The sequence below is a fragment of the Calidris pugnax genome, unplaced genomic scaffold (assembly GCF_001431845.1).
Source record: "Calidris pugnax isolate Ruff unplaced genomic scaffold, ASM143184v1 scaffold39, whole genome shotgun sequence".
NCBI lineage: Eukaryota > Metazoa > Chordata > Aves > Charadriiformes > Scolopacidae > Calidris > Calidris pugnax.
Window position 1 is genome coordinate 8,089,900 of NW_015090828.1, and position 10,857 is coordinate 8,100,756.

Here is a 10,857-nt window from a genome sequence, read left to right on the forward strand (position 1 = left end):
CCTTGCTGTCCTGGCTATAGTCTCTGAGAGTAACTGGCATTTCCTCTTCTGCCAGTGTTATGTAGGGCCAGCTGCTAATGGCTACAGATACGCTGCCTGCTGCTTGCTTCCAACTGGTTTTGCAGCCCTCCAGGCTATCCTTTGGAATGAGGAGCCCAGTCTCTGTCAAAACCACCAGAAACTGAGGAAGAAAAAATTTTTTTAATTTATTTTGGAGGCTGCCAACAGCTATTTTGTGGAGCTGCTTGACATGTTGGGAATGCCCTCTTTGACACTTGGGTCACGGAGTGAGTGGTAATGGCCATGTCCCCTTTCCCCCATGCCTCTCCAGAGAAGGGTAGGAGGAGGGAAGCACAGGGATTACCTTCATTTCAGCCTTGTATTTGTTTTGCTATTTTGGTGTCTGACCTAACTTACAGTGTCCTTCTGCAGGAGCTGTTCAGGTCGGTTCTGTGGCCTGTGAAGCATTTCATGCAGTTATAAACAACTACACATGTCTATTTAGTCTCTCCAGGTTGGATGTTTTGCTGTGATGGAGCAGGCGTGCTGTTAGCGTGTTTGTTGTGTGTTTATTGGGCTTTATTTTCTGATCTGACCTTACAAGTGTGTTTACCTTTGTCTTGTACAGCAGTGCTGGCTCTAAAATGGTATTTGAGCGTTTGGAAAACCTCCTGTCTCAGTAATAATGTTCATCTGATATGTAATGTGAAGATATGGTACAGAATAATCTCAGCATGTTTAGGTAAGATACTCAGTTTATATGTTGTACAAAGGTCAGTGCAGCCTCCATAAGATCACCCTGCTGGCTTCAAGGTGGGGTTGAGTCGTAGGAAGGAGTGGTGGTGTCAGGAGCCTGGTAGCACCCTTTGACTCTTTTCTACTTCCTTTAGAAGCCAGGCTTCCCCTCTCTTTAAAAAAACTTCCTTTAGAGGTCAGGATTTTAGACATCATCCCCATGCTTCTTGTTCTTCCTTTTCTTCCCTTCTTCCCATCAGTGAGGTACAGGTGGCCTGTAGGTGACTTGATTTGGGCTTAAGGAATTCAGAGGATCAATAACGAAGGGAAGGCACTTTCCTGCCTGAGACCAAAGAGCCTCTTGCTCTACCTGCTCCCATTTTTAGGCTGCCCTTATCTGCCCATTTGATCAATTCCAACAGCTAAATAAAGCTTTAAAAGCCTTCCACAGGTACTCTAAAGCACCATGTGCTTAAAACTGTGTACTTAGGAGAATGGCTTTACATTTAAAAATACCAACCCACCTTGAAGGGAATTGATTTGGAGCATGAAGAATCTGTTTTATCTTTTGAGATAGCTGAATTGTGTTGGGGCTGTGTGTTGGGGAGTTGGGGGACTTTTGCATTGCAGTTGTATTTGGGGACAAACAAAAGCTTAGGACAAAGGTGGTGTTTTGTTGAAGGCAAGTATGTTAGTAGTCATAATGCTGAAGCAGGGATGACTTGCCTGTGTAATGTGTTTGATACAGCTAGAGAGGACAGAATCAAGGCTTGCAATGGAATGCAGTGTGCTGGTGTGCTGTCCTGGGAGATAACACTGGGAAAGCCAATTTTTTCCCTGGTCCAGTTCCCCTGTGAGTAACACAACTTGGACATCTTCAGGGTGCTAGCTACTTCTCCCATTTTACCTGGAATTATACCATGGTGGGCAGGTGATGGATGGTAACAGAGTGAGAGATGCTGTGTGGTGTATGAATGCACACACGCGCAATAGATTCGGCTTTGTTCTTTTTTTTCCTGAATTACCTTACAGTGACAGATACACTGCTGAACATAAATCTACAGATGGAAACTTCACCCCTTCTTACTTGAGGGAAGAGATAGTTAATAAACTGCTATAATAAGGTTGATGAAAATTCATCATTTTACTGATGTAAAACAGTAACTATGTGGTGTTGCTTGGTCATTTGATCTCCTTTTGCTTCTTCGTTGTGCTTTGGGTGTTTAGGCAAGCTTTCCATTTTGCAATATACTAATATGTTCAAAGCTTTTATGTTAATTGAGCGTAATATCCAATACCAGTACTTCTAATTCCAGTTGTGTATTTTTAAATATAAAAAAAGGTCAGTTTACTATATATGCACCCTTTGTTAATTAGAATTATATTAATTCTGTTTAATATCTTTTTCTGTTTCAGAGTTAACACTGTATCACCACAGAGAGCAGCAATGGGAATATGCAGTTTTCTGTTGAAAAGTTCTCTCAAGAGCTCATGATTTTTTTCCATCTCTCCTCTTAACATTTCTACTCCTCCGCAGACATGGCTCACCACGCGAGACCTTCCAGATCAGTCAAAAAGGAGGAGTTAGGCAAAAGGAAAACTAACCAGGGCAAAAAGAAATCTAGCCAAGTGAGAAAGAAAACCACAAAGACTTCCACAAAAGCTGTTAGTTCTGGAAAAGGCAAAAAGCCAACGCAAGAAAAAGATGTTAAGAAAAAACAGCAAGAAAAGAAACCAATCATGAGCTCTTCAGGTAGACTTCTCAGGAGCAGCGTAAGCAGAACCTTGTCTGGAGCGTCTTGGGTGACTTTGGAGAAAGCTGACAATATCCTCTTTCAAAGCCAGGATTCTTTCAACATCAATGGCTTTACAATGTCTCTTCCCTTTGTTAGTTAGAATTATATTAATTCTGTTTAATATCTTTTTCTGTTTCAGAGTTAACACTGTATCACCACAGAGAGCAGCAATGGGAATATGCAGTTTTCTGTTGAAAAGTTCTCTCAAGAGCTCATGATTTTTTTCCATCTCTCCTCTTAACATTTCTACTCCTCCGCAGACATGGCTCACCACGCGAGACCTTCCAGATCAGTCAAAAAGGAGGAGTTAGGCAAAAGGAAAACTAACCAGGGCAAAAAGAAATCTAGCCAAGTGAGAAAGAAAACCACAAAGACTTCCACAAAAGCTGTTAGTTCTGGAAAAGGCAAAAAGCCAACGCAAGAAAAAGATGTTAAGAAAAAACAGCAAGAAAAGAAACCAATCATGAGCTCTTCAGGTAGACTTCTCAGGAGCAGCGTAAGCAGAACCTTGTCTGGAGCGTCTTGGGTGACTTTGGAGAAAGCTGACAATATCCTCTTTCAAAGCCAGGATTCTTTCAACATCAATGGCTTTACAATGTCTCTTCGTAACCGATCGTTCTCCCGTAGATTGTCCCAAACTCCAACAATTGCAAAACCCAGGAAAGCTGCCGCACAAAAAAGGCTAGAAACAAAGGAAAAACAAGAACAAGAAGCCCTGGCAGTAGCAGAAGAAAAAAACGTTGAAGCAGGCGAAAGAGTTCTGAAACAAGATTTAGCACAAAATGAGTTAGCTCCTCTGCCTGTAGAAGATACTCCGTGTAGCGTAGGGGAAGAGCCTGCTACCACATGTGCCAGTCAAGAAAAAGAGGTAGAAATACCTGAAACAAATGACTCCATTCCAAGCAGCCAGGTAACTGATGGTGATACAGAAGTGTCAGAGGTGAAGAGCGAGCATGAAGACCTGCCCTGTGAGCAGACACCCAGCGACCTCGATACGGGTAGTTTGGCCGAAGCACCTGTTGAAAATGCTGTGCTTGTGCTTCCGTCTTCTCCTTCTGACTCCCTAATCACCTCTGAACCAAACTCGAAGGCGTGTGCAGAGACTCCCTTCGACCCGGTGCCTAACAGTCAAGAACCTGACCCCAGTTGTGTCGATACCTCAGACCTCAGCTCAGCAGTACTGTTAGAAGAGTCGGTCCCACTTGCCAAGTCCCCCATCGAGGCAGAGTCGGACCTGGTGCTACACAGTGAAGAACAAAACTCAAATTCTGCACCTATAGTTACCTCTGAGTTTAACTCACCCGAACATTTATTAGAAGATGCAGGGTCACTTGCAGAGTCCTGCTTGAAGGCAGGCTGGGATTTAGAGTCTGAGAATAAAGACATTGATTCCAATTCCAGCTCCGTAGCTGCCACTGAATCAAATTCGCTTTTACATTTTGAAGGTGCCAGCTCACTTGCAGAATCCCACGTGGAACTGGTTGTGGATTTTGTGCCCGTTCACAAAGAACTTGACTCAAATTTGGATTTGAGCTGTACCAGAGAGAATTCAGAGTCTGACTCAAAAAACATATTTATGGTATGTGAACCAGTTTCCGATACCTCTTTAAACAATATTGAAGTGGAGGACATCGAACAGCTTGTTAAATGTATCGATGCAGAGACATTAATTTTGAATTCAGGTTATGTCCCCACTTTATCTCCAGATTTAGAAAAATGTACAGTTGATAAAATCTCTGGTGAAAGCTCTGGACAATTCTCTGAAGGTTTTGTTTCGGAGTTGCCTTCGAGCACGGAAATCTCTGCTCTTGCCTCAGAAAAAGCCATAAATGCAGATTTGCCAGCTGACTCAAGACTGCAGCATAATGATTATTCATCACAGCTGGGAAGTGTCGGAGTAAGCTTGAATTTGGTTCAGGGCAACGTGAGCGACAGCGCTGAAGCAGTTGAGGCCTCGGGGCCATCCTCTTTTAAAAATCCAGCTGGTGATTACCCTGTTCCATATTCATCTCTGCTGCCTATGCTAGAGAAAAAGAAACGAAGGCGTTGTGGAGTCTGTGAGCCCTGTCTGCGGAAAACAAATTGTGAAGAATGCAGCTGTTGCAGGAAACGCAAAACTAGTCACCGGATATGTAAAAAGAGAAAATGTGAAGAACTGAAAAAGCCACCGCCACCAATCATGCTACCTTTTGAGGTAAGCCAAAGAAGTTGCAAATTAAGTCACTCTTTTGAGGTTTGAGGTATACATCTTTTAAGATTCTGCAAAGGGAAATGCTGGTCACTGTTCAGCTCTAGAGAGCTTAGGGTTACTGTTGGAGCTAACAAGTTGTACAGTAACTTTCTCTTGTCATCTGTAGAGGTGTAGATTAAAGTGAGCTGGAGTTATTCTTGTTCCTGCTGTGTAAACGAGTAAAATCAGAGGTGAGTATGGCTTTAGCTCTGTGTTCCAGGTATTAGCCGAAACAATTAATTAATTGAGGGCATTAAGAGATGAGAAAGATTTAAGTGCAGAATGTGGGGAGGGGGGAGAATGAGGGTAGTCTTAGGAGACTGTGAATTATTAGGGAGAATGTCTGTATTTCAAGATACTTAAGGTTAAAAAGCAAAGGAAGTCAGGCTGTTTGCTCTTTAATTCAGTTAAAGTAATTTGTTGTGATGACAGATTTGGTGGAAATAAATTTATAAACTTCACAACCAAATTGTAGCTGCATTTTCCCCTTTCACATCTCTCTGCCTTTCTAATTGTCTATTCTTCTGTTTCTCTCATTTCACTTCTTCTGTCTGTCTCCCTTTGTCTTTTACCTCATCCCTCATACATACTTTCTTTTTCTGTGTTTCTTACTCATTTTTCTGATCCATCAGCCTTTTATAACCCAGGTCATTACTTTTGGAACAAAGAGGAGGGGGAAAGACAGTCTGTATGTCCCTGTGATAACAGCACTGACCTTCTGAGAGCTTTCAGTTCAAGATCAGGCTTTAAATCAGGTAAGTAGGGATTTGAACATAGATTTCCCACATCCCAGTTGAATTCCCTGACCTCTGAGCTGCAGAGTTAGCCTCTGCACCACCACGTCCTGCTGGAAGCGTTCTGCTTCGTATGATCCAATGGGACCTGAGCCACGGAGGGGGAGACGCTGTCTTGGGAGTTCAGTCACTGGGACATTTGCCTTGGGATGTGGGAAACTCAGGTTCAAGTCTCTGCACCAGTGTGTACTCCCGAGCGCAGCAGTTCGAGCTGGAGAGAATGCACCTGCAAAACCTTTCTCCATAGCAGTTTTATTAAAACGGCATGTTCTTACAGCAGGTAGAAATTCCTGTCAGCTGTGGAGATCTCGGGAGACCTCCTGTTTTCACCACTCTCTGCCCTGTGCTTACCAGGCTTTGCAGAGAAGTCTGTTCTGTTTTTAAGGTAGGCAAGCAGAAAGAAAAGTCCTGTAGCAGTGAGAGGATATGATATATTCCCCCTTGGGGGGAAGTATATTTTAAATTATAACATTTAGGGAAGTAGGTTTAAACAGCTTGGCTCAGGGTTCATTCAGAAATCTTTTTGTGTCTCAACTGCTGCTAAATGCTCTTTTAAAAAAAAAATAAGTGAGGGGAGGGACAGCTACAATGATATATATTAGATATATATTAAAACACTGAAGGTGAAATAAGACTGGTCCTGACTTCTTACAGCAAAAGAGTTTAAGTATATTATGTCCTTCTGTGTATTTAGCCAGTGGGGATTGAAGAAGCTCATGGAGGAGAACTGGTGGAGTTGAGGTAGGAAGTGATCTAAAAGCCATGTTTTATAAAGGGTTTTGGCAGGGTGGGTGAAAGGGAGCACTCCAGCTTTTCTGTCAACCTTTGTTTTCCAGGCTAAACATACTTCTTTTCTTGTTGCTCAGGCTGACCTTCTCCTTGCAGATTAGCTTTGCCCCTTCACCTTTGTCCTCTCTGGGCGCTCCTTTTTCTTCCTTTATGAGAGATTCCTTGTTTTTATTCTTTGGCAGCCTTTATGGTGTGCTTTTATTTTATTAAAGTGGTTGTATTTTGTACAATGCATTTAGAGCCATGCCAGAGGCCTCCTTCATTTCTTGTTAAATTTCATATGAAGTTTCAGTGTACTGCATGGAGAAAATGAAGTATTCTTGACATTTAAGAACATGTCAGGTATTTTCTTATAAAATTGTATTTGAACGAAGCCTGGTGCCTTTTCAGGTTTTCCTAGAAGCAAGCCTTGCCTTGCTTGTAATCTCTAGAAAATGCACTCTTGAGAAAATGAGAGGAAAGTATTTCTCCAATGTAGATATGTTAGAGGATCTCTGTAAAGATGTTGAGATACTGGGGGCTGGGAAACACTGTATCACTCTGTGTTCAGCAGCTGTCCTTTAGATAAGATTGTATGTAGCACTCGGGAAGGGAATCCCATTGTGTTTTCCCAAACTGGTAGCACTGGGACTGCAACAGCTGGGACTTGGATGACAGTAATGTGTTTGACACCGAGGGCAGCTGGGGAAAATCCAAAACTGTAGGTCTCTGTCCATGGTATAGACAGTGAACACGATAATTTGCCTTCAGTGCATTCCTTGTTTGTAAGAGTCACGCATCTCTCTCTCATGTTGGTGGAATGTGAGCATTTTTCGGAGGTGATTCACTAGGAGGAGAGTGTAGGGGATAGACATGCTCTGTGTGAGCATAGTTTAAACGTCGGTGTTTTGCCATAAAGGAAATTATCCCTTCTTGTTCTAACTAAATGTACGATGCAGTCAGTGAGAGCTCTGTACATGAAGTGGCTGTAGGATAGCCCATGCAAGGGTTGGCAGTCCACGCATACTGTTTAAAAGAGGAAAAAGTGTTGGTTTCCCTTAAGAACTTCTGTGGAATTACAGTTACAGGCAGTAAGGCCTGGCTGGTAGAAGCCGTGAATGTAGACTGAAGTGCATGTTCCAACACACGTGCCCATGTGTGCACAAGCATTCAACCCTCAGAGAGTATCAGTTGCATGTTTGGAGCTGGGATTAGTTACCTTACTGTTATTTTCATTAATTCACACATAATCCAGATAAAGATTTGAAAACTATATTCGACTTGAAAAATATCACTTAAAAATAACATCCACATAAACCTGCAGTGATCCTTTACCTCACTGAACGTAATGGATTTTGCAGGGATGTGACGTAGTGCAAGTCTGGATAAAGCGTTTTCGGGCTCTAGTTCCCAGCCCCTCTGCATGGCCATGTTGTTATATGTGATGCCCCTTGTCCTGAGGGATTCACACTGTGGCTGCCTGGTCAGGAGCTGGTAAAGAAAAAATTCTAAAATATAGAGGGGGGAAAAAAGTCTTTTGCTTACTGAACTTTTTTGAAAGAGCTGCACAATAAATAAAAAGTGTAAGCAAGCTTTGAAAAGAAGAGGGGGAAAAAAGGCTTTGTTTTGGGCTACTGTTCCTCTCTGAATAATGTGGGAACGCTTCGCGGTGAAAAGAAGGTTTGATGAGTTTACATACATGAGTGTGATGCTTCCACATTTTTGTCTTGTCATTCCAAGACTGCTGTTTTCTGAAATAGCATAGCAGTTACTGAAGGCCGTTTCACAGCTATTTTCTACCAAAAAAGTGTATTTCATTTCCAGAAGTGGTCTGCCTTGCTGCCATTGCATGGTCGTGCATGTCAGGGCTGTCTGGATGCGTCATGGTGTGGGGCAAGAATTTGAAAACTGGCAGGTAGATGGGGAAGGTGGTCCATCATTTATGTTGTTTTCTCCTTGGAAAAAGGGTTCCCGTTTTGTGCAGGTGGGTGTTGGAGGTGTAGGAGCACATGCTTGGGATGAAAACACTTGCAGTCCTCGATCGAGCTGATTGTGGTGTGTGGGAGATGCTTTCAGCCCAAGAGGGCTCCCTGCCCAGGTGGGATCTTAAAAATGGGAGTCCTCTTGGGCTGAAAACATCTGCTGGTGAGAGCTTTAATTCATGTTAGGTGATGGACCATGTTAGATTTAGTGGGGCCTGGAATCAACAAACTGGGAAAAAAAATAAAAAAAAAAAAAAAAAAAAAAAAAAAAAAATCAGGTCACTGAGTGTAAGTTCACTGGGTTGACCAAAGGTGTCTTGAGACATCTTATTTAATAGCTGTAATCTGAGCAACATGGAAATATTAAATAACAATGAGGGCCTGCTTGCTTGTGGGTTTTTAACATGCCGCCGAAAACCCAGACATATTTAAAAAGGATGCTGCAATTAGAGCTGGTTGGGAACTTTCCAGTAAGCCATTCCTTGAATGGAAAATGCTGATTTGACAGAAAGCTTTCACGGCTACTATCTGTCCCGATGCAGCTATTTTTGTGGGGGAAGTTTCTCAAGGTTCCGAATGAAATTTCTGCTTAAAACTTAAAAAAGGGGGAGAGGATTATTAGAGCAGCTTAGTGGTTAGGGCTTTTTGCCTGATGCAGACGAGGGGCTTGAACTTTGGTCTCCCGCATCCCATCTGTCTCCTCTTGAATTTTTTAAAGGTTTGCTCTGCTTTTGGAATGCGACCAGATGTCGAAATCTCAAAAAAGTAAAAGCAAAATTGAATTCTTGTTTTCTAGCCAGACCTAGTTATAATCAAGACATTTTAGACTTTGTGGTATTTATATTACAATAGACTCCAGAAATATTTAAGCCAGTTAAGCTTTAAAATGAGCGCCCATAAAAAGGCTCCTCTTGAACACGATATGTGGGAGTTTTGCAAGGGGATAGGGCATGGGCTGGAGGAGCTTGGTAACGCGTGGCAAAGCTCCGTGGATGCAGGGCAGGGAGTTGGAGTAGTGCAGGTTACTCTTAATTTACACACCCACGTGCTCCCTGGGTGTGTAAAAAAACATAATTGCAACTGGCACTTCTTCTGCCATTCTCTGTGATCCTGGGTGTGGACTATAACGCAACCTAAATTACAGGGCAATGCATTAGTGTGGGGTCTAGTTATTTTCAGAGGATGCTTTTAAGAAGCTGCCTCTTTACTGCTCCTTATCTCCTGTGGCAGTTCTTACAGCTTTTCCAGAGAAATTGTTATTTGAAAAGATTTTTTCCTTGTGTACGAGGACCCATCCTGGCAGGAGGGGAAGCTGCCTGACTACCAAGGAAACCCTAAACTGGTGCCGAAGTGCTGTCCAGTGCACACAACAACTTGGGGATTAAATCAGAATACTGGGTCTTGGGTTCCTAAGCAAACAAAATAAATATTTCTTAACTTTTTTTTTCTGGACCGTAAAGCATATTAAGTAGCCAAAACTGCGAAGAAGAATCAGATCTTTGATTTATGTATTTATTTAGTTTGTTTAGTAGTTCTCTTGTTTTTATTACATTGAAAGACCCTTGCAGACTTGTGGTATTTCAGGAAAACATTACGAGTCTGTACGAGTCTGTACTTGTCTTTTACCTGATCCCAAAGCCTATTGTGTAATTAGTGATAGAACAAGAGGGAATGGCTTCAACCTACAACAGGGTAGGTTTAAGCTGAACATTAGGAAAGGGTTTTTCTCAGTGGTCAGACACTGGAATAGGCTGCCGAGGGAGGTGGTTGAGTCACCATCCTTGGATAAGTTTGAGTCGTTTAGATGTGGTGTTGGGGGATATGGTGTAGGGGAGAACTTGGTAGAGTGGGGTTGATGGTTGGACTCGGTGATCCCAAGGGTCTTTTCCAACGGAGTGATTCTGTGATTCTATGAATACAGTATTTTGGTGCAACAAATGAGGAACTTAAATACAGGTAGCATTGGACAACAGGAATGGGCAACAGCTTTCTCTTGCTTCATTGATAACGATGCAGAACAAGTTGTGTGTCCGCACAGGGGGGGTTTGTGCCACTTCACTGATTCGCAGTGACCGGATGGGAATGACACGTGTGATTTAGGAGTAAAGAAAATGCTTTGAAATCGGCTTGAAAGGATGTTCTTGCAGTGTTTTGGGGGTTTTATTTCACATGTGTAGGATTCCATAAATCCATGGTTGACCTCCTGGCAGAGGGACTGACTTGCGAGTGGTTCTGGTGGGTGTGGGGGTGCGTGGGGTGCCTCCTGGGGGTGCGTGTGGTGCCTCCTGGGGGTGCGTGAGGCTCCTCAAGAGCGGGTTGCGGTCCAGGCTTGGCGTGTGCCGGCGGGAAGGTGTAGCCCCGGGGGAACAGTTGCGTTCGGTGGTCACGGTGGCCTGTTTGCGTTAAGGAGCTGCAGGCAGGGGATGGGTGACACGTAGGGCGGCGGGGTCCTGCCCAGCCCACCGGGTGCTGAGCTCCCGCTCCCCCAGCCGGTGCCAGCAGCTCCCTCCATTCCAAGGCAGGCGTGTGCGCGGAGGCAGGCGGGCACGCGC

General features: G+C 43.4%; 1 protein-coding gene across 1 annotated transcript in view; it reads left to right on the forward strand.

The window, feature by feature from the left end:
* Window positions 1–2,793: 2,793 nt before the first annotated feature.
* Window positions 2,794–10,857, forward strand: part of TET1 (tet methylcytosine dioxygenase 1) — a 61,323-nt gene continuing 53,259 nt past the window's right edge. Inside the window, exon 1 of the mRNA XM_014940507.1 lies at window positions 2,794–4,725. Within this exon, the coding sequence (XP_014795993.1) occupies window positions 2,794–4,725 (1,932 nt within the window). The remainder of the gene's footprint in view (window positions 4,726–10,857) is intronic.